At 42.0% G+C, this 23,443-nt stretch overlaps 1 protein-coding gene across 1 annotated transcript in view; it reads left to right on the top strand.

The window, feature by feature from the left end:
• The window catches only part of ADGRB3 (adhesion G protein-coupled receptor B3), an 822,367-nt gene that overhangs the window by 387,699 nt on the left and 411,225 nt on the right, over nt 1-23,443 (top strand). The window contains exons 12-13 of the mRNA XM_081530065.1: nt 11,247-11,315; nt 15,910-16,018. Coding sequence (XP_081386191.1) covers nt 11,247-11,315; nt 15,910-16,018 — 178 coding nt within the window. The remainder of the gene's footprint in view (nt 1-11,246; nt 11,316-15,909; nt 16,019-23,443) is intronic.

Here is a 23,443-nt window from a genome sequence, read left to right as displayed (position 1 = left end):
ATGATTAGCTTAATTTTCTTAACCAAATAGGATCTAGTAAGGACTCTTTAGGTTTGGGATGTTACTATAATGCTAACATCCAAGACCGCACCTGATGCCTTGAGGTCCTCTGCTCAAAGAACATTATGCAACCAGGAAGATTAATAATTTCCTATAATTAATTAATAACTACAATATTTCCTATAGTTAATTAAATTATTTCCTATAATTAATTAATAATAGTAATTAGTGTAAATCAATAATTTCCTAGGGACATAGGGACGGTAGTAGATAATGATGACGCAGAGTGCTTGCTCTGTGGGCAGAGTTCTGAGCTTCTGGTCATGGCTCTGCTGCTTGTCACCCGTCTGATGCTGGACAGGTGACTGGATCTCTGCACGCCACCATATTCTCTTCCATCATGTGTAATGCTGATACCCATGCATAGTGCTGATGTGAGGGTTAAATCACTGTCTAAAAGTTATATAGCACATCAGTTCAGTTCAGTTATATCCAACTCTTTGCGACCTCATGGACTGCAGCACTCCAGGCCTCTGTCTGTCACCAACTCCCTGAGTTTGCTCAAACTCATGTCCATCGAGTTGGTGATGGGATCCAACCATCTCATCCTCTGTCGTCCCCTTCTCCTCCTGCCTTCAATCTTTCCCAGCATCACAGTCTTTTCCAATGAGTCAGCTCTTCGCATCCAGTGGCCAAAGTATTGGAGTTTCAGCTTCAGCATCAGTCCTTCCAATAAATATTCAGAACTGATTTCCTTTAGGATTGACAGGTTTGATCTCCTTGCAGTCCAAGGAACTCTCAAGAGTCTTCTCTAACACCACAGTTCAAAGCATCAATTCTTTTGTGTTCAGCCTTCTTTATGGTTCAACTCTCACATCCATACATGACTACTGGAAAAACCATAGCCTTGACTAGACGGACCTTTGTTGGCAAAGTAATGTCTCTGCTTTTTAATATGCTGTCTTGGTTGGTCATAACTCTTCTCTCAAGGAGTAAGCATCTTTTAAGTTTGCGCATGGCACACAGTAAAAGTTCAAGGAACCTGCCGACCCGTATGATTGGGGAAGGTGAGATTCTGACAGAGCGAACACCTGAAACATCTCTGGACCACACGTGTCTGCTGCCAGTGCAGACGTATGTTTTGCTGTCTCTCCTGGGAGCAAAGGAAGGTCAAGTGTTCCTCACAGCACTGCCTAAGCAAGAATGGGTTGCTGTGTTTTTTTCTTTTATTTCCCTACTTAGCACAGGAGAAGGGCAGGGCATGTGTCAAGAAGCATGGGAATCAGAAAAGAAGAATTAGTCCGTAAGGCTGACACCAGAAGATCATTTCATAGTTAACCAGCAAGTGGATGAGAGGATGGCTTGAATCAGTAGCCAGGATTCTTGGCCCTGTGGGAGACAGTGTGAGTCCAGCTGACAATCAATCTGAGTCACAACAGATGCTGTTTTCAATGCTTGAAGCCTGAGAAGGTTCTCTAATCTCTCTCTAGGGTAGAGAGAAGTCATGCAACTCAAAGCTCTCTCTAGATAGTGCTGAGGGTGTTCCCCTATTATAAAGAAGGAAAGAAGAAATTCAATGCCAAATACCTGCCTTAAATGGGTGAGATATTAAGAAACATGTCTTGCTTCACACATCAACATGAGTAAATCCTACTGTGCACAGAATTTGGAAGGTGGCTGCAAGCTGAGACCAACTCAGAAAAGTTGGGTGTTTGTGGAGTGCCACTTATCAACTGGTACATGCCAGGTGATGGACATGAACGGCTTTGGTGAAGCTTAGGAAAAATATGATGAGGCATCTGATAAGCAGTCTTGCCCTTTTGGAATCCCTTGTTATTTCCTTCAGACTCAAGAAAATGTTGACATTTGCACAAGCACAATGTACAGATAGTCTTTTCTTGTGACTTCATTTATTATCAAATTTTCCTCTTGAGAAATTATCGGGGAATGTGTCAGGTTGCGGGGCTGCTGTAATAAATACCATGACCTGGGTGCTTCGAGCTACAGGAGTGTGTTGCTTCGTGGTTCTGCAGGCTGGAAGGCCAAGGGCAGGGTGTGGGCGGGTGCGCTTGCCCCTGAGGCCTCTCCTCAGCATGCAGCTAGCTGCCTTTTCCCTGTGGCTGCACAGGGGACTCTTCTCTGTGTGCCTCTTCTCACAAGCACGCCTGTCAGACTGGGTTAGGACCCAGCCTTATTTTCACTTAATCACCTGTTCAAAGGCCCTGCCTTCAAATACAGTTGCCTTCTGATGTTTGGAGGGTTGAAAGCTTCAACATAAGGATCAGGAGGCAGACCTGTTTGAGCCCACCACAGGGAATCTTGCAGGACTAGGAGAGTTCCCCTTTAGCCAAGAGAGGTGTGTGCCATGCAGCTTCCCAGGTGACAAGACGCTGCAGCCTGGACTCTCTCTGCAGGCTTACCTTGCTGCAGGCTTGGCCTGTCTCATTTGGATTAGTCTCCCCAGGGGAGAGCCTTCTCTCCTTCCCCCGCCTTGTCCCTCACCTCCCTCACCTGGTCCTCTTCCTGTCTGGTATACTCCACTGTTTGAACCCTGATTTTATCCCATTCAGCTCTATTCCTGGTAATTTTTATTTTTTTCTCAAAAAGGCTCCAGATTTCCACCAGGGCTCAGGATGCACAGATTCTGAGCTTCAGGTTTATGGGGCTGCGGAAGCTGGACAAGAGCTCTCAGCTCCACCCCAGAGCCTCATGCTCCGCCGCAGTGGAGCTGCCTGCCGGCCCGGGCACGGCCCTGCTGGGACTGGTGTGTGCGCGTGGGGCTGCCCGTCCTCGAGGAGCCCGAGCCTGGGCCTGGTGTTGCTGCCATCTGCCTGCTGGGCACCTGTCCCCCTGATTAAGGGGGCATCACCAGCATTGCCACATCGCCTTGTCCCCCTAATTGAGCCACTGCCCCCGGCCTCCGCGGAGGACACAGGCTCCCTCCAGGTCCCTTCAGTTTCCTTCTCACTCTCCTGTCCTGTTTGCCGCTGTTAGATTTTATGTTTTCCTGAAACGTGTGTGACAAGACTCTGGTGGGATCTGGGCTCCTTCGAGCCAACGCCTGCCTCTCTCTCATCCTGTGTTATTAGTCTTCCTCCTCCACCCCTCAGCTCCTACTGAAGGTCACGCCGGCCACGTCTGCTTCCTGTCTTGTCTCTTAAACGCCTCAGGTTGCCCTCCTGCCTGTCGTTTTCCCGGGACCGTCCTCCTCAGCCTGCCCCTGACTAATGCCCCCTTCCTCACCCTGTTTTTAGTGCACATGTCATCTCCTCAGGAAGGTCTTTCCTGCTGGCTGTTCAGCCTAATGCAGCCTTTCACACGCATGCACATACAGACACTGTACACACACGTGCACACATACACACTCATACACACACTCATACACACAGACACACATATCCACAAACACACACACATACACACTCATACACACACAAACACATATACACAAACACCCACACATGCACACTCATACACACACTCATACACACAGACACACATATACACAAACACCCACACATACACACTCATACACACACACAGACACGTATACACAAACATCCACACATGCACACTCATACACACACTCATACTCACAGACACACATATACACAAACACCCACACATACACACTCCTACACACACACAGACACACATATACACACATATACACAAACACCCACATATACACACTCATACACTCCCACAGACACACATATATGCAAACACCCACTCATACACACCAGGTGGTGCTAGAGAAAAAGAACCCGGCTGCCAATGCAGGAGACATAAGAGACACAGGTTCGATCCCTGAGTTGGGAGGACCCCTGGAGGAGGAAATGGCAGCCCACTCCAGTATTCTTGCCTGGAGACTCCCAGAGATACTGGAGTCTGACAGGTTACAGTCCATGGACTCACAAAAGAGTCAGACAAGGTTGAAGTGACTTAGCACAGCACACACCCTCACCATCCACACACACACACACACGTACATAAGCATACACACGCATGCCCCTCACCTGCCCAGTGACTCCCTGGCCCCATACACTACTTTATTTTTGTATCATCACCTTAAGTCATGTTTTAGATGATTACTTGCTACTAAGTTTACCTTCCTTACACAGTGCCATGTAAGGTCCATGAGGGCAGAGACCTGCAAGTGTCTTGCTCACTGTTGTTTTCCCAGCACTCGGAACTGGGACAAGTACATAGCAGGTATGCAGGAAGTGTGCTGGACAGAGTGCATGCGTTTCTGCTTCACAAGTGTCCCCTGCGTCTTTCCACACACCCATCCCACGTCCACTGTCCCCTTCCACCCTCACAGCCTCTCCCTTGGGCTGTTAACTCTCCCAGGGACATTCCTCTCTCCAGCCTTCTTCCTCACCAAAGCCCCTGGCTTTGCTACCTGCAGTGGATTTTTCTCTCTCTCCTGATGCCCTTCTGCTGCTAAACAAGGCAGCCCTCACTCCACTAGGGATGGGCAATGATGTAGTGTGGGGGGAGGCCTACAGTATTGAACAAAGAGCAAGCTGTGTGTGAGAGAGGTGGCTCCTTCCCGGGAAAGAATCAAAGCCACACATTCTCTTCTGCATTCTCCAGTTGTGAGGCCCTCAGTTCAGTTTTATTCAGTCGCTCAGTCGTGACCGACTCTTTGCAACCCCATGAACCACAGCATGCCAGGCCTCCCTGTCCATCGCCAACTCCCGGAGTTTACTCAAATTTGTGTCCATTGAGTTGGTGATGCCATCCAGCCATCTCATCCTCTGTCATCCTCTTCTCCTCCCGCCTTCAATCTTTCCCAGCATCACAGTCTTTTCAAATGAGTCAGCTCTTGGCATCAGGTGGCCAAAGTATTGGAGTTTCAGCTTCAGCATCAGTCCTTCCAGTGAATATTCAGGACTGATTTCCTTTAGGATGGCCTGGTTGGATCTCCTTGCAGTCTAAGGGACTCTCAAGAGTCTTCTCCAACACCACAGTTCAAAAGCATCAATTCTTCGGCACTCAGCTTTCTTTGTAGTCCAACACTCACATCCATACATGACCACTTGTAAAACCATAGCCTTGACTAGACAGAGCTTTGTTGGCAAAGTAATATCTCTGCTTTGTAATATGCTGTCTAGGGTGGTTATAATTTTTCTTCCAAGGAGCAAGTGTCTTTTAATTTCATGGCTACAATCACCATCTGCAGTGATTTTGGAGCCCAAAAGTGGGTATCTGTGCTCACAATGGCCTTGAGACTTAAAATGACATTTTCAAAGAATTTGTATAGTTGATTTACAATGTTGTGTTAGTTTCAGGTGTACAGAAAAGTGATTCAGTTATGCATATATACTTATTCTTTTTTTTTTTTTCAGATTCTTTTCCCTTGTAGGTTATTACAGGATATTGACTAGAGTTCCCTCTGCTATACAGCAGGTCCCTGTTGGTTATCCAGGGATCGAACCTGGGTCTTCTGCATTGCAGGCAAATTGTTTACCATCTGAGCCACAAGAGAAGCCCAACTTATAAATAGTAGTGTGTAAATGTTTTTTCTTAATGCGTATATGTGGAATCTAGAAAAATGGTATAGATGATCTCCTTTGCAAAGCAGAAATAGAGACATAGCTGTAGAGAACAAACTTATGGGTACCAAGTGGGAGATGGGAAGAATTGGGGGATTGGGATTGACCTATATAGCGTATTGGTATTATGGATAAAATCGATGACTAATGAGAACAGACTGCACAGGGAGCTCTAGGCAATGCTCTGTTGTAACTTAAATTGGGAGGAAATGAAAAGGAGCGGGGTATGTATGTATACGTGTGGCTGATTCACCCTGTTGTACAGCAGAAACTAACACAACATTGTAAAGCAACTATATTCCAAGAAAAATTAATTTTAAAATGCCATTGAAATAGGAAGAGTTTGATCCCATATTTAATCAGGAAAACCAGCTTCCTTACTTGTAAAACTGAGCACTCTTATCTCCTTCCCTGGACATACAAGCACCCTGGGTATAGAGCAGAGGACGATGTTGAATTGAAAAGGTGGCAGAACATTGGGGAGGGGACCGTTTATCCATGATCTTTGTTCTCCCAGTGCTCATCCCAGGGTCTTCTACACAGCAGGAATGAAGTCAATTTGAAATATTTGAGTATTTATATTTTCCTATGCCTTGTGCTGTATGCTGGGGGTGTGAGAGTGAGCAAAATAGAAATAATCTCAACTAAATGATAGGCTGGTCGAGAGAAAGCCCTACAATGATCATCACACAAATGCATCATCATTAAGAACTGTGATATATCGCACAAAAAAACCAACACAGTACAATTGCAGCTCATCGTGTTTGCTGCCTTGTATGCGGTGCTTACGACTGCTTGCTGCCTGCCTGACATTAAGGTGAAGGGGCTCTTACCTGTTGTTGGGTGAGCTCGTAGTAGTTTTGCTGGGGTACTCATGCCTAGGTGCAGAGACGGAGAGTGTCCGAGACTGTCATACTGATTCTCCAGGTTTAGGGGACGCCAGCTCCCAGAACAGAGACCAAGGGGCCCTTCTGGTGGGTAAAACCTCTTCCTTCACGTCACTTTCTTGTAGGTGATTACTTCATGGACTGGCTGTTCCCTTCTTCCATGAATTGTTTGCCAGTCGTGAAGGATGACAGTATTGGTAAATGAAAGATAAAAATGTTCGCTAATCAGAATTAAAAAAAAAAAAAATAAAGAGCTTATGCAGACCTCATGTGCTCTTGGGGGTGGTGGTGATCTGAAAGCCTTTTTGAGGAAATGGCATATAAATCTATGTGTGGAGGGCAAGGAAAAAAACAAAAACAAAAAACGACTCTTTGAGTAAACAAACGGACAGCAAAGTGTTTGAAGAAAGGGAGCCTCATTGTATGGGCCCAGGGGCTGGGTAGAATCATGTTTGTGATGCACTGAGAAGTCTGCTGAGCCTGGAGTAGAGAGAGCTGGGAGCAGGATAGCTCAAGAGGGAGTGAAGAGGCAGGAAGGGGCTGGATCACACCTGACCTGCAGGTGCTCTCTGGACTGGGGATAGATGACTGCCCTGGGGTGTTTATCTGAATGCTAGTGGAGTGTCCCTGCTTCCCTGCTTGCTTTTGAAGCTTTTCTTACAATCCCCTTATATTTCTAGTCGGGATCACCACAATTCATGAAAGCTTTCCATTCTGCTAACTAACTCTTACTCCTTGGGGCTCATCTCTGCATCTTGGTGCCCCGGCATTTGCTGCTGGGTTGAGGGGAGGAGAACATGCTTCCTGTGGTTCAGATATCTCAGATCATGAGCCTCATCTACAGCTCCCTTTCTCTAAGGAGTTCAGCTAAAGCTATGTGCTGAGATGTGCTTCAGTATGTTTATAGAAAATCATAGATAGTCCCTAAGAAATTTGTCAAGTGGAAGCCAGATCAAAGAATTAGTTAGTTACTGCTTTCCATAAAAGTGATGTCCTTTTAGTCTCATGTGGGTAAATCTAGGACTTGCACTTTGAATGTGGCAGAGACATTGGCGCTTCTCTTTGTGACGTGCATTCCTTGTGCTGATTTTCAGAATACTTCCTGCCCAGGAAAAGCCGAGTCCTGCCTCCTGAATTTGGTGCCCACAGCTGTTTGGCACAGGGTCTGCCACGTGGTGGCTGCCTCACCATCACAACTCTGAAACCCCTCCCAGGGGAGGACAGGAGGGAGAGTTTTCTGCTGAACAAATCACGGGCCATAATGTGGCTATAAATACAAATCATGCAGCTAGTCATAAAAAAAGATAGCACCAAGGGAATAAAATCATAAAGCTTCTGTATATCGAGTACTTAGCTTGTGTCAGATAACTGCGTGGAGAATTAGCTCTGGGCTTCGCAAGTTCTCTGCCCATCAGCTGTTGGCATCCCTGTCTTACAGAGAAGGCAAGCAGTGGTGGGCCACGTTAGCCCAGAACCACACAAGTAATAAGTAACAGGGGAATTTTTAAACTAGGTCAGCTAGTTCCAGCTCCAAACTCAGACTCTGCCAAGGACTCTCAATTTTCAAATTGGTCTAAGTCATAGAGATGAGAGCTTGATCAAAACAAAACAGAAACCCACTGTCAGACGAAGTTCCGGGGCTAAGGGACTTGATCCATAATTCATCAAAAGAGTGATCTGACCACAGTTAGCAGTGCTCTTAAAAAAACTCTACAAGTAACGCATCTGCTGCTGTGGAAGTTTCTTTATACTTTTCTCAAAAATTCAATCCAGTGACCTAAATGTTATGAATCCCCTCTTCAGAATTCTGTTCTGTTTGATTTTGCCTTGTTCTCTTAGACTGGCCTTTGAACAGAGGTCAAGGTAAATTGATATATTGAAATAAATTTTTCCTTTATGTAATGTTTTAAGTTGGGGTATACTTGATTTATAATATTGTGTTGGTTTCTGCTGTACAACAAAGTGAATCAGCCGTAAGTAAGTAAGTGTTAGTCGCTCAGTCGTGCCCGACTCCTTGCGACCCCATGGACTGCAGCCCACCAAGCTCCTCTGTCTATGAGATTTTCCAGGCAAGGATACTGGAGTGGGTTGCCATTTCCTTCTCCAGGGGATCTTCCCAACCCAGGGATCGAACCTGGGTCTCCTGCACTGCAGGCAGATTCTTACCGACCGAGCTACAAGAATCCGCCCAATGTGTGCACATATCCCCTCCCTTATGGACCTCCCTTCGCTTCCTTTTCCCACCCATCTAGGTCATCACAGGGCACACAGTTGATCCCTGTGGGAACATGGTGGGAGCAGCAGGTTCCCACTTGCTGCTGTATATTTTGCACCTGGTAGTGTATATATGTCAACGCCACTCTCTCAACTCATTCCCCCTTCCCCTTGCTCACTCACGTGTCCGTTTTCGATGTCTGTCTCTCCCCAGTTTTCCAGATTCCATACGTATACGATTTCCCAGTGTCTGTGAGACAGGTGAGAGCAGGGTCAACTCAAGGAATGATGCTTGAGTCTTGGAGAAAGGCAGGTATACTGACTTTGTAACTTTGTTATTTCCTTTGAGTTAGGGCTTTATTAGCCACCTGCTGTGAAAAAGGCATTGCATGTGAGGAGCATATGCTAAGAAACAAGAAAAGTTCGGTATCCCCATAAAGGCCTACCCGCCCCCCACCCCCGCCGCCTGGGATGTGCTGACTTAGCCCCTGTGACCTGCGTGGCCCCACTTCCAAATCTAAGCCACAGGAAGATGGAAGGAGACCTTTATTCTGTGCTATTTCCCCTTGCTGATAGAGTCAAGTACGATTTACTGGCCTTGGAGAGTGGTCCAACAGCCTTTCATAGACTCTCCGCTTGCTTGAACGTATATTTTAAAAATTTGTGTTTTTTACGTTATGCTCTCTGGTGGTTTTGCAAAACCTAACTCTGAATTTATCATTTTGATCAAGGAATCACGTATGCGCGCACTGGCCTTGGCGTACAGCACAGAGTCACTGACCCCCTGTTAGTAAAACACGCTCTGTGAAATGCTTTCCCAGAAATGGAGATGCATTTGCACAAATTGCTTCCCATTCTCGTGGCACCCTCGTTAGGAGCGGCATGAATTTTGTGTGAGAGCTGGCAGGGGCTCGGACACAGCCGCGGTCATGGACCTCAGCTCAGCTCACTGGTGTGAACAGGGATAAAATCTGCAACTTTTGTCTCATTAGCATCAAGTCCCCTGCTGAGTTCACTGCCCACAGGCAATCGGAGAACTCTGAAGGTTAATTCTTTCAGCTCCTATGTAGAGTTACAGCTCAATGGACAAAGCTCTTAAAACGTTATCACTCCAACCAGGACATTTTAAGTGAAAAAAAAATGGCTGGTAGTACAAAAAGGTTAAACGAATTAGAAAACAGGTCTCACACAGACTTGCATTTTTTTTTTTCCGAGAGTTGCATAAAATATTCTGTAACTTTTATTGAGGCTGTGACTCGAAACATGTTTCAACCATGTGATTGCCAGGAACTATTAAAATAAATAGCACAAATAGGGCAATTAAATATAGCTACTAACAGATTCAGAGCACAGGAGGAAATGGGGCAGCTTTGTTTTCCTTCTAGAAACACCGAGGTGAATTTATTTAGAATTGGAATAAAGGCCTGTTTTGAAAAGCTAGCTGGAGAGGGAGGAAGGCTAAGGAGCCTAAAAAATTCTGGCTCTCACCCCCCACCCCCCAAAGGGAGACCTCTCCCGAGTGAATGTATTGAGTGGATCGGTGAGGTAGTGTTCCTGCTAATTCCAGACAGACTAGTTGGAAGAGATGGGCTCCGAGGACAACAGCAAGGCCCACCACCCGTGCAGCTTTACACAGACGTCACAGGTTCACTTTAGGCTTCCAGGGCCTCCCATGACCCCCGTCACTGGCACCCTGGTTTTCCTCTCCGGGCCCCTGGGTTTTGAGGACAGAGAATGAAAGGACAGGGAGGTCCATCCTTGGTAACCATCCCTCGTGTAGGCGCCAGGCACTAAGGCAGCCCGTGTGGGTGTGTGAGGCAGAAAGTGAGCCCTGCACGGTGACCGCCTGCCTGGAAAGGGGACACTGAGACTCCTGGTGGGCACTCCCAGGGCATGATGCCATCAGGGGTTTCCAGTGGGTCATCAGGGACATGGGAGAGGGCAAGAGTTTGGAACATCCCCAGGACCACATGACCCTTCATTGCTTGGTTCTGACTTGCTGCAAGGGGCGGGGGAACAAAAGCAAGGATTTGAAAATAGCCAAGACTTACTGAGTGCTTTCTGTACCAGGTACTTTACAGTACGTAGGTGTAACTGTTAAAATAATATAGCCAGGAGAAAGGGCAGAGCCAGGGTCCACTGAGAAAGGCTTTGCTCCTCAGCTGTGCCTTCACTGTCATGCCCTTCGACACAGCTGGGTGAGAGGCAAACGGGGGTCCCAGGGAAGTGGGCCACTTGAATAAGACAAACACAGGGCTGTCTTATAGGCGCTTGCAAAGAGGGCTTCTTTGTAAGGAATAATCACACGGTGACATGAGACAGCAGAATGAGGGACAAATAACTGTGAGAGAAAAGAAGTGTTGTACCTATTCTGATGTCTTCTGAAGTAGACACATGTATGAAAGTCACTAGAAATCCCAGGATCATGAGGGATCCTTAGCGATCTTCCAGGATAGTATGTTGGGGTCATCGAACAATATTGCAAAGTGTTTGTACCTTCAGCGCATGATCAGTCCAAATAGATGTTGTCAGCAAGTATACTCCCTCATGTAACATTGACTCTTTTATCTAATTTAATTTACAGAACTTCTTTCAAATAGTTAGCAACCTTCTCGATGAAGACAACAAGGAAAAATGGGAAGATGCGCAGCAGGTAAGATTGGGCTATTTCAGAACATAAAGTGAAAGTGGCTAAATCAAGCTTCTAAATCCGTGAAAAAAGGAACGGCTTGCTATTCCAAGAGCATAAAATGAAAAATTTAAGTCATTCTAGATTATTTCATACTAATTTTAGAGAAAACAAATAACCTCCTTTATCATAACAATCTGTGGAATGAATGATATTTAAAATGTGAAAAAATGGTGCAGATTTAAGTAATATATAACTTTAAGGTATTAACAGATAATGACTATGCAAGTTAGTCATCATTTTCTTTCCTGTCTTCAGACTATAGGGAAAACAGAAAATCTAAAAGGAGACATTGCAAACTAAACTGTGGGGTACTAACTAGTGAAAGCATTTGTATTTACTACAATGTTATGTGTAATCTGAATTATGTATACAGATGTGTGTTTGAGTCAACGCCAAGAGTTGTAAAAATGAATTCTTATTAAAAAAATGTATTCTGCTTTTTTCTCTTTCTGCTAAGCATTATAATTGTAGCAAACAGCCTTACTGGTTTAGTTATTATTTTAAAAATGCCATTTGTGCCATACTTACTGATGCATGGTTAATAATATTTTTTCTTAAGTACAGAAAAAGTGGGTTAGAAGTTAACAAAGGGAGAATAAACATATTTTTAAAAACCCTGTGTGAATTTAACTTAACTGAATGTTAAACGTCTTTAAGTTTTCTATTGATACTTGACCCTTGTTAAAAAAATCCAAGACAGCAACGCTGTATTGAAAATGAGAGTATTTACTGAGAGGTTCAGGGGGCTCTTCTCTCTGCTTTTCCCTTTGTAATCATGCTCTGGGCCTTCAGCAGTAAACCTCACTATTTCTATTATCATAGGAACTCTAAAAATAGTCCAGCATGGGTCCACCTCATTATCAGGTACACGTGCTGTGCTTCTGGCCATAGCAAGGAAAAATATATATATATATATCACTCCTTAGTCTAAGACCCTGAATCTATCTTTTCCTACTACTTTGAATTATATATTTGCCCTTGGCTTCCTTCTAGAGGAGAACCTCCTTCACTCACTGTGAGAAAATGGTGTCTCTCGGTAGAATACACCACAAAGGCTGAGTGCGTCTTTGTAGAATGCTGGTGACTATTCACTATGGCTATATTTAGATCAAATGTATACTACCCTATTTAAAACAAGACTGCAGTTCATCAGATGGTATTATTTACTGTGAGATCCCAACTTGAACAATTAATGAAGAGTGATAGAAGCTTTTTTGTCAGTGGAAAATCCTGAATTCATAATCTCCCTATTTAATTGTGATTTTGAGTTAGCTATATTCTTATCTTCTAAATATATTTTCAGTAGTGATTATCTTTAATGCTTCTTTGAAACAACTATTTGAAATAAATCAACTATTTTGTAGCAGTGTTGTCATAAAAATGCACCCATGTAATAAAAGAATACTCAGGTTTTTGACACTAAAGGTGAACTCTTTGAAAATAAGAGCTGTTTAAAATCTACAAAGAGAATCATGTATCTATTTTAGAGGAATAGCTCAATAAAACGTAGCTCTGGGTGCTCTTGGAAAACTAGCTGCACAAAATGGTGAATATTGAAGTCAGAAGGGTTTTGCCATCAAGAATTCACACTTTTGGACAATAAATGGTGTCATTTCAGAATTTGTTTATGACACATCAGCCCCAGTTATGAAGGATCAAATTATGTTTAGCTAAAGCATCCTAGTAATACCGCAGTATATGTGTTAGTCACTCAATCATGTCCAGCTCTTTGCGCTGTAACCTGCAAGGCTCCTCTGTCTATGGAATTCTCCAGACAAGAATATTGAAGTGGCTTGCCATTCCCTTCTCCAGGGGATCTTCACAACCAAGGGATCAAACCTACATCTCCTTCGTGCAGGTGGATTGTTTACTATCTGAGCCACCAGGGGAGCCCAAAACCTCAGTACGCTGAAGTGGGGAAAAAAGGCTGCATTTTACATAGCACTGTTTTATAGACCAAGATAGTAGTTGGGACAGACAGGTCATTTGCAATCATGATATTGTGATTGGCATTTCTGTATTATACTGAAAGCTCGTGTGTCTCTACAGGAGTGTGCAAACTGTGGCTGTTGGTCCAAATCCAGCCTGACACCTATTTTGTAAATAGTTTGAGAGCACAGTCACAGGATCTATGGCTGCTCTGGTACAGCAAGGACAGAGCTGGGTGTTGGAACAACAGACATCCTGTCACCCACAGAGCCGTTCTCTGACCCTTTACAGAAAAAAAGAAGAAAAATACCAGCCCTTGTTCTATGATATTTGAAATCTGCTTGTCAAATATAAAGAAAACAAAATCTGCTACAAACAAAATCTGTTGCCACCCCAGAAAACCTCTCCCCAAAGGTAGATGAGAAGGAAAGCAGTTTTATTATTGAACAAGTATTAAGCCAGAATGTGGTGTGCATCACAGACAATCCACTAAGAGATACAGAGTAACTTCACCGTTTCAAACAGCCAAGCCCAATGCAAGTCATTACACTCTGTCCTCAAGATAAACAGTAACTAGTTCTTGCTTAAGAGGACTTGATAAAACCGTTTGTCACAGGCAGTTCATCCTAAATTCACTTGATAATTGGGGCAACCATCTTGTTATTTAATTGGCTTTATCTAAAGAAAAAATAAGCTCTTGTATCTTAATGACTGCAGGCAGTTTTGCAACTCTGAATTAGAATCCTCCCCACCCCCAAGAGCAATGCAAGATAGAGCCTTGCCTTCCTTGATGACCACTTTCCACTGAGATGCATCCCTGGTCCTTTAAGCTGGGAAGAAGCTATTTAGCTTTCAAAAATGTTTACATACATTTCAAAGAAGACATAGAATGGATTTAACAATTACTCATTTTCTAATAATCCAATGCTTTTGGCCATCTGAGGCAAAGAGCTGACTCACTGGAAAAGATCCTGATGCTGGGAAAGACTGAAGGCAAAAGAAGAGGGCAACAGAGGATGAGCTGGTTAGATAGCATCACGGATTCAATGGACATGAATTTGATCAAGCCCTGGGAAATAGTGAAGGACAGGGAAGCCTGGTGTGCTGCAGTCCATGGGGTTGCAAAGTGTTAGACACAACTTAGCAACTGAACAACAACAACATTTTCTTAAGTAAATGCTCCTAAGAAAAGGGAAGGGAGCAAGGGGTTAATTATAGAGGGAATCTCTTCTCTATTTTCAACAGGGAGAATTAAGCCTCTTCTATTTACTGTATATTTACACATCTACACATACTCATAGCCACATACACCTACACAAAAACAGAAGGAAAAATGCAGTAGCAAGAGGAAGTTTAGAGCTGACGGAAATGTCCTGTACATTTTTGGAATGGGAATGATGAACTGTCAGAATTCATAGTTGACGACTGTAACTGTAGGAATGAAATAGTGTTTCTCTCCAAATCTTCCCATAATTAAAAAAATTACGGCTCTGTATGCCATACATTTTGAACTGTAACAGCCATTGTTCTTGTCCTCAGCCATATGTAAGTCTATGATGCATTTGAAGTGTCTGATTTTTGGATTGGTGCAGCCACAGCTCCTGTAAAATATACATACTGTTCTACTGGCCACCATGTGTCTTTCTGCTAATCAGAGTGTGTCCTCCCCTTCTGCACAAGCCTTTGCAAATAGGAAGCCACTAAGACTCTCTAATGCACTTAACTTTTCTGTGGCTAGAAGCTGCAGTGATGCTGAATGACTAAAAGAAATGAGTCTAACTTCAAAAGACTTTCTGCTTTAATATGGTTATATAATGCAGGCTAAATTCTTCAGCATGATGCGTTACACATGCTAAAATTCATGTGTCTTTTCAAATGGACCTCACATTACACTCGTTATGAGCTATTGCCAGAATCAGGTCATCTGTTAGCAAACACACATCTGTTTCCAGTGTTGTGAGGTATCTGGCGTTGGATGTCTTGTAAAATACCTACACTAGGGTTGTTATGATCTTGCAAGTATTGCCAACATTATTATTGATACAGTAGCTATTATAATTATTAGAAACGTGTCTCTACCAAGATAGTTATTTTGCAGTGAACCTCACAGTATGTAACTATTCATGATGGTATTGATAATTGTTTTTTTTCTCTGAGTGTCATCATGTAGATCCTAAGTAAAAAAAATAAAAATAAAAAGCCCTCAAATTTCAGTGGTTGTTCTATGTTGTAATTAAGTGAGGAAAGGAGCCCATCAAAAGTGAAGACATACTACTTCTAAATGTACAATATGTTAGACATCTTGAGTTTCTTAGATTTATGAAGTGTTAATCATGCATCATATCATTTCCAGAGTTCTTGCTGTGTGATGTTTGGTGTCATTCTCAACTACTAGTTCAAGAAATACAACTATTAGATGGTTTAAAAAATAAATTAATAAATAAAATAAAATTAATAAACATAAATTTAAGAAGTAAAAAAAAAATTACAGCTTTACTAGTTGTAGAAACATGTTCAAATAAATCAGAGCTGATTTATGGTTTCATTGTATCATTTTTTAGCTCCAGTTTTGTTTTCTGTTATATAGATTTTTTTTATTCCATCTAACCTTTGCTTATTTTTGTAGATTTATCCAGGCTCGATAGAGCTAATGCAGGTGATTGAAGATTTTATACACATTGTTGGAATGGGGATGATGGACTTTCAGAATTCATACTTAATGACTGGAAATGTAGGTAAGAAATAGGATGTTTTCCCAAAATCTTACTGAAATTTTAAAAAAGCATTGCAGGTATCTGAGCCATGTATTTCTAAGTGTTATACCCATTGTTCATATCTTTGAGTAATGTGAATAATGTATTATGGATACTTCGTGTCTGATTTTTCGATGGGCCAGACAACGTATGTGTTATACACATATACGCACACACACTTGCACACACGTGTGTGTGTACATTTACATAGGCCTCCTTGTATTTATCTGCACAGAAATATACCAAGTGTTTATTACTGTCCCATCTCATGTTGAAAATATATAGTATATGGAATGTGATTATATAAGGAATAAACCTTCGTGGGCTTCTGAACACTGTTCTCAAAGATGCGGAGCCACTTTCTTGCTGGGTATCCCAAGGGAGTGCTGAATCTCCATGGGGTGGGACGACATTTCAGAGACCTTTAGGGGTCGTCGCCACGGTGCTGCTGCCGCTGAAGTGTTCTTGAGTGAGTCCTAGGAACCGTGTGTCTCTCAGATCCCTCTGTAGTAGATCCGTAATGTGAGCATAGGTAAAATAGAAGCATCTTTCCTCCTTTAGCCGCCTGTAACACTGTCTCTCATAAGGAGACATTACACAGAGAAGCAAAACCACAGGTCCATTTGCTGCTGTTGCCTCCAGCAGTTATGTTAACTGAATGGCACATTTCTCTTTATGGTTTAAAAAAAACTGCAAGAGCAAAGAAATATTCTTCCTAAATAGTATATGCGTTGAGTGAATACAGCTTTGCAGTTTTGTTTCTTTTTCTTTTTTTAATGTATTCATTTATTTTAATTGGAGACTAATTACTTTACAATATTGTGGTGGTTTTTGCTATACATTCACATGTATCAGCCACGGGTATACATGTGTCCCCCATCCTGAACCCCCCTCCCACCTCCCTCCCCATCCCATCCCTCAGGATCATCCCAGTGCACCAGCCTTGAGCACCCTGTCTCGTGCATCGAACCTGGACTGGTGATCTGTTTCACATATGATAATATACATGTTTCAATGCTATTCTCTCAGATCATCTCACCCTTGCCTTCTCCCACAGAGTCCAAAAGTCTGTTCTTTACATCTGTGTCTCTTTTTCTGTCTCGCATATAGGGTCATCATTACCATCTTTCTAAATTCCTTATATGTGTATTAATATACTATATTGGTGTTTTTCTTTCTGACTTACTTCGCTCTGTATAATAGGCTCCAGTTTCATCCACCTCATTAGAGCTGATTCAAATGCATTCTTTTCAATAGCTGAGTAATATTCCATTGTGTATATGTACCACAGCTTTCTTATCCATTCATCTGCCAATGGACACCTAGGTTGCTTCCATGTCCTGGCTATTGTAAAGATTCCTTAAAAAAATGGAAATAGAACTGCCATACGACCCAGCAATCCCACTGCTTGGCATACACACCGAGGAAACCAGAACTGAAAGAGACACATGTACCCCAATGTTCATCACAGCACTGTTTACAGTTTTGTTTCTTTAAAGTTTCCTCTCATGATGTTACTGGGACTCCTGCTTTCTTTCATTTGTCATGTTTTTGCAGTCTTCACATAAAGACCCTTGACTGTAGGTAATGATGTGCTTAAATCCAGATATCTTACCTCACATTTGTAATCACAGGGTATGTAAGTTTTAGTTTGCAGATCAGAAAGAGACCTAACTTGGTAGAGGGATTATCTAGGGGAGTTCAACTGATATAGAACATAATTTTCTTGTGGTTATGGCGTGGTGGCTCATGTTATACTTGAAGGTCCTTTAGAATTACAGGGACTCATTTGGCTCTGAGATATCTTCCAACAGGGTGACCTCAACTTGTAACAGGTAATAGCTGACTACTGGGAATATTCTTCAGTTGAGAAGACCCTGTGTAATGGAGTACTCAGAGGTCTGGAGAGGGTTCCCTGCCCTTATGCCAGCTTTATGCAGCTCGAGGTCTTATGAGTTAGAAAGAAAATGAAAGTGTTAGTTGCTCAGTTGCGCCCGACTCTGCAATACCTTGGACTGTAGCCCACCAGGCTCCTCTGTCCATGGGATTTTCCAGGCAAGAATACTGGAGTGGGTAGCCATTTCCTTCTCCAGGGGATCTTCCTGACCCTGGGATTGAACCCGGGATTAGACTTATGTCTTTTGAGTTAGACTTACGTCTTAGTCCACTCCCAGAGGAGGTGGAAAGCGCAGACTTCTCCCCAGAGTGCATGTCTAGCAGCTTGTGCTGATTCAGGAATGAGGGGAGCAATCTGTGCTATGAGCAATGAGAAAAAAAACGACTGAAAATAGGATCTTTTCAGTAGGATGAATTCAGAAATCAGAGAAAATTCAAATTAAATATCCATTCAAAAGTGTCTGGGCAAAGAGAGGAAAGGCAACGTCTGTGGGAAAAGGGTGTACCATGTTGGGCTATGAATTTGGGGCACATGAAAGGAAAACCCTAGAGAGATTTTGGGGTTGCTGATCACTCAAGATGAAACCACTCATCTAAGGGTCTATGGCTTTTGAGGGGAGGAAGGAACCAGGAAGTCTGCCATGCAAAATTGGACAATTTGCAAAATAATTTACAAAGAAAAAAAAAAAAAACTAAAGGGTAAAAGCAAAGAGCTATTGTCTTCTTGATTTTTGTAAATGTTAACATCTAATTCTAAAATGCATTACTGACTAAAAGTGTTATCAGATCAAAACATGACATTGATTCAGAATATGTTTGGAAGAAAACTTTAAAAAACAGAGCCAGTCTCAGAGTCTAGTAACTAGGCTGTTTGAGTAGCAACATGTCAAATTCCCTGTATTACTTGTATTATTTACAACAAAAATTCCAAAAATAGACATCAACTGCAAATATTTATTCCTCTTTACCTTTCTTTTGACTTCCCAAATAGATTTTTGAAAAATTTATGTGTTTTTGTATTAAAATTAAGCCTTACCTAGATTTGCCTACTTCCTTTATCATTATTAAACTTAAAGAAGTATATTAAGCATGGTAACTCTAAGCAGTTTAATGCTGCAAATAAAACCAGTATTGTCCTATATTGTCTTCAGCCTTGTGTAAGGACAGTGTGGTTGTCTGGCCTTCTGCTTGCTTATGCAGCACTGATTATCCATATAAGAAAAGGTTATGTCCTGTACATAAATATCTCCCAAATTATTACACTAACAAAAAGAGATTTTATTCATTGTTATTTTTCCAAATACTAGCATAGGAACTAACTTACTGTTGTTTGATGACCAGAAGAAGGTTATCCTCAATAATATTTAAGATTTTTCCAAAGAATATCCATATATTAGTCAGAATTCTCCAGAGAAACAGAATCAGTAAGATATATGTAGATACATGGAAATTGATTTATTTTGGGAGACTGGTTCATGCAATTTCAGAGGTTGAGAAGTTCTGAGATCTTCCTGTGTAAGCTGGAGTCCAGGAAATGTGACGGTGTTGTTCTAGTCCAAACCTGAAGGCCTGAGAGCCAAGAAACCCGATGGTGTAACTCCCAGTTTGAATTTAGAGACCTGGGAATCAGGAGTGCTGAAGTCTAAGGGTAGGAGATGATGAATGTCCCAGCTTAAACAGAAAGCGCATTCTCACTTCCTCTGCCTTTTTGTTCTATTCAGGCCCTCAGTGGATGGTATGATGCCCACCTGCATTGGTAAGGGAGATCTGTATTTAGTCTGCTGATTCAAATACTAGTCTCTTTCAGAAATACATTCACAGACACACCCAGAAATGTTGTTTGACAAGCCATCTGGGCATCCCTTAGCCCAGTCAAGTTGACACATAAAATCAGCCATCACAACCCAGTTATATCAAGTTGGGTATACCAATAATAATTACTTACTATTCATATTCTTCAAGTTATCATATTTGATACTAGTATATATAAAACATGACTATACTGTCTTGTCGGGTATGTTCAATGTTTTAGGACAAGGACACACAGAGAGAATAATTTGCAGTGAGAAATTGTGAAACGTGTGAGTTAGCATTCGTTTTATATCCTAAGTCCAAATATTAATTATTCAACATGGAACTTACACACACATGCTTGCAGGCCCCCAAACACACACGTACACAGCATGTTAGTGATAAATAAAGTAGGTAAATAATAAAGTTTGCTTATTCCCTATGGCTATTCTTTTTTAGTGTGTTAGAGTAAGACTCCACAGAGAACTTTAAAAGCTCATCATGTTTTCAGAGATTACAATTTTTTTTTTATAAAGTCTGTATGCACTGCCTCCTCACTTTTCTGAAATAGAGATAAGCTCTTGAGGGAAAAAAAAGGGTTGAATAGCCACATATAAAAGAAAGACCATATGATTAAGAGTCTCAGAACCTTGCTGATAGCTTAGTTTATTTCAACTTTAAATATAGTTTCGGTATTTCTGTTTTTACTGGTTCTTGGTTTAGGTAGAAGTGTTTAGGAGCAAAGATGGTGCTGTTAGAATCACATACATAGCAAATAGAATAGCTGAGATGATGAAAAAGAAGTTGTGAAAGAAACTCGCAGAGTGGAGCCGATACTGCCTGTGGGAACAGCACTATTTATCAGGATAAAAGTTCCTATAATCGATTAAGATGGCAGGAAAATGACTGTCATGTCTCACAAAGATTTAGATTTTCTTCTAAAATAATTCAAATGAGAAGTTTCGAAGCTCCTTTTATCTGAAAAGTGTCCCTACCTGTATCAACTTTTGATAACTGAAAGGCTCTTACATGCTAAAAATCTATGAACTTTTTGGTATAAGTGTAGTATGTTCATTGTGGGAGGGAACAGGTCGATTGCTCTGATCACTTTCTCACAAGACTTGTGACCTCAAGAAGTTTATTAACACAAGACTTGGGAAAAATATTCTATGAACAAAGATGTTAAACAAGCCAATGAATTTATAAGGTAATTGAATATTTTTTTATGTCACGTGTGAATATGGCATTCAAATAGACAAATGATAAGTTGTCATCAGTAAAATTAGTGAGCATTTGGTAAACACTATTAAGTAGCTTATATAATTAATGAATAAATCAATGAATGTGAAACATTGATGTCTACAGAGAGACTTAAATTTCAGTATGCCTCAGTTTATCAAACTGTTGTATTCTGAATGTTCTAAATATACTGAAGGTAGTGATTTTTTTTAGTAAAAATGCGAATTTTTACGTATATTTTAAAAAATATTATTATTATCAACTACCTCAGTGGGGCTATATCTTACTATTATTTGCATTAAAGTTATTTTTGTTCAACAAAAATATGCCTTGAAGAGTGTTTAAACTGACTTCTTACCCTTTCTCTTCAAACATTTTCTCCTCTGTTCCTTTCAGCCCCATGTTTCATCACTTTCCTGAAATGCTTCTCAGAAAAACCTTCTGTAATCTCCCTGTTGTCAAATTAAACCTCCTCTCATACTTCAGCCTCAGGTCCCCTGTGCCTCGTTAACCACTCTCTCTTGAAACTGTCCATTCTTTTAGTATTTGCATATTTATTATAGTACAAAATAGAATTTGGGGATGAAAGTCAACCTCCTGACTCAGAAATATTTAGAATTTTTGGAGGCAGTAGCATAAAGCCAGTCACTGAGCAGGCAATGAGCACGCTGTTTGCAGTTCCAGACAGAACAGGATATATGCAGTCTCATCTGAGCAGAGTGAGAAGGCAAGTGCATGGGTTCCAGCCACTCTGGATTTGCCTAAAGTCACTGCAGACTGTTTTATGGTTTTCTGTCATGTTTGTAGTCACCTAATTTCCATAATCACTTCAAGGAGCACCTTGTGTTTGCCTTATTTATTGGTAAGAATACCCTATTCTTTAGAAATTACTTGTTTTAATTTTGGACTTAAAACCTGAATTGTGTTCACCAGACTGAATTCAACAATCAGTGATGTGAAGCATGTTGCAGTCTACTGACTGTGTTCAATTAAAAACAAAAAGAATTTATCTGTTAAGCAAAGCCTTTCCTTAGTGATACACGTCATTAAAATGTATGAATAGTCTTCTAGTCTACAAGGAGACTGCAGTTTAGTTGTGCACCTAAAAGGATTTCATAGATGAATAAAATGCCAAGTATACATTGGTATGTGGTGTCATGTAAACCAAATGTTACAGGGATTCATTCCTGGGGATGCTGTTCCAAGTGAAGAACTAGAAATTTTTCTTAAAGAAAGAGTCATTTAGAGTATACCGTGAAGGATGGCTGGATTGTTGACAGGGCAGCAATCTGAGGGACAGTGAGTGGCAAGGAGGTGGTGGCATTCCAGAATGTTCTTCTAGCGAAAACAGAATAGAGTTCTCAAAGTTGATAGTGTTTAGAGGCTAAGTGGTCTATTTTGATAAAGATGCCCATGTACAGAAGTCAAGGAAATGAGACTAAGTTGGAGAGGCTGCTGAGACCTGGTGTCAGACAGTTGCTGGTTCTGAAGAGCGTCGGGAGCTCCTGAGGCTCGGCCAGATAGGGGAGCTGTGTCCCGGAGAGACACCAGTTACAGCAGAAATGGAATTTGTTGAGATTGAGAACGACTTGGAGACGAGACGGTTTTTTATAATATCTTTTTATAATATTTTTATAACATCTCCATGCAGGAGATGATGAAGAGTTGGTGATAGTGGGACTAGAAACCAAAATGTGGTCACCAGTGTGAGGCTCTGAAAGCAGGAATGATGGCGTTCCGTAACTGAATGAGGTGTCATAAAGAAGGAAGGAACTGGGATCCTATTCATTCAACAATAGTTGAGAGTGCCTTTCACATATTAATGTTTAAATGCAAATGTATCCCTCAAGTGAAAAATAAAGTGTGGTCTTTTTACCAGTTTTGGGAGGGTCGAAGACGATCCTCCTTTGTGGATCTTGGCTCTTGGTAAGGACGCGGAGAATCTGAGGTCTTACATGTGGGCCAAAACAAGTTTATTAAGGAAAGAAGAGAAAGCATACCTCAAAGGAGAGGTGGGCCAAGCCAAGAGAGGCACTGGCTCCCGAAGGGTGAGGTATGGGGGTTTTCAGGAGAGGGCTTTTACGTATTCATCTAGGCAGGCGTGGGCTGACTGTTTGGATTGACAGCTGCAAGTTACACAGCAACAGGCTCTATTGTGCACGCTTTCCCCGTAATTCAGTCTGTTACATCAGATGTATGTATATATGGAATATTTATGAGTGCTTAATGGGCTCCTGGCTGTCTAAGGTCACTGGAGAACACAGCAGTAGTCAGGGGCACATGTCCAGGAGTTGGAGAAGCCCCTGTGGTTAGATTGTATCCATTGTGTGCCAAGGGCACCTGTGCCTGAGTTGGAAAAGTCTCTGGTTATTTTGTAGCGTGCCTGTGAGCTCTCCTGGGATGCATTGGGACCTGAGATGGGGTTTAAAGATCAGCTTGAATCTGTGAGGCTACTGCTTCTTGCCCATGCCTAACTTTCTA

The sequence above is a fragment of the Giraffa tippelskirchi genome, chromosome 9, assembly GCF_054371585.1.
Source record: "Giraffa tippelskirchi isolate mGirTip1 chromosome 9, T2T-mGirTip1v1.2.pri, whole genome shotgun sequence".
Lineage (NCBI taxonomy): Eukaryota > Metazoa > Chordata > Mammalia > Artiodactyla > Giraffidae > Giraffa > Giraffa tippelskirchi.
This window is presented reverse-complemented; position numbering and strand designations above follow the sequence as displayed.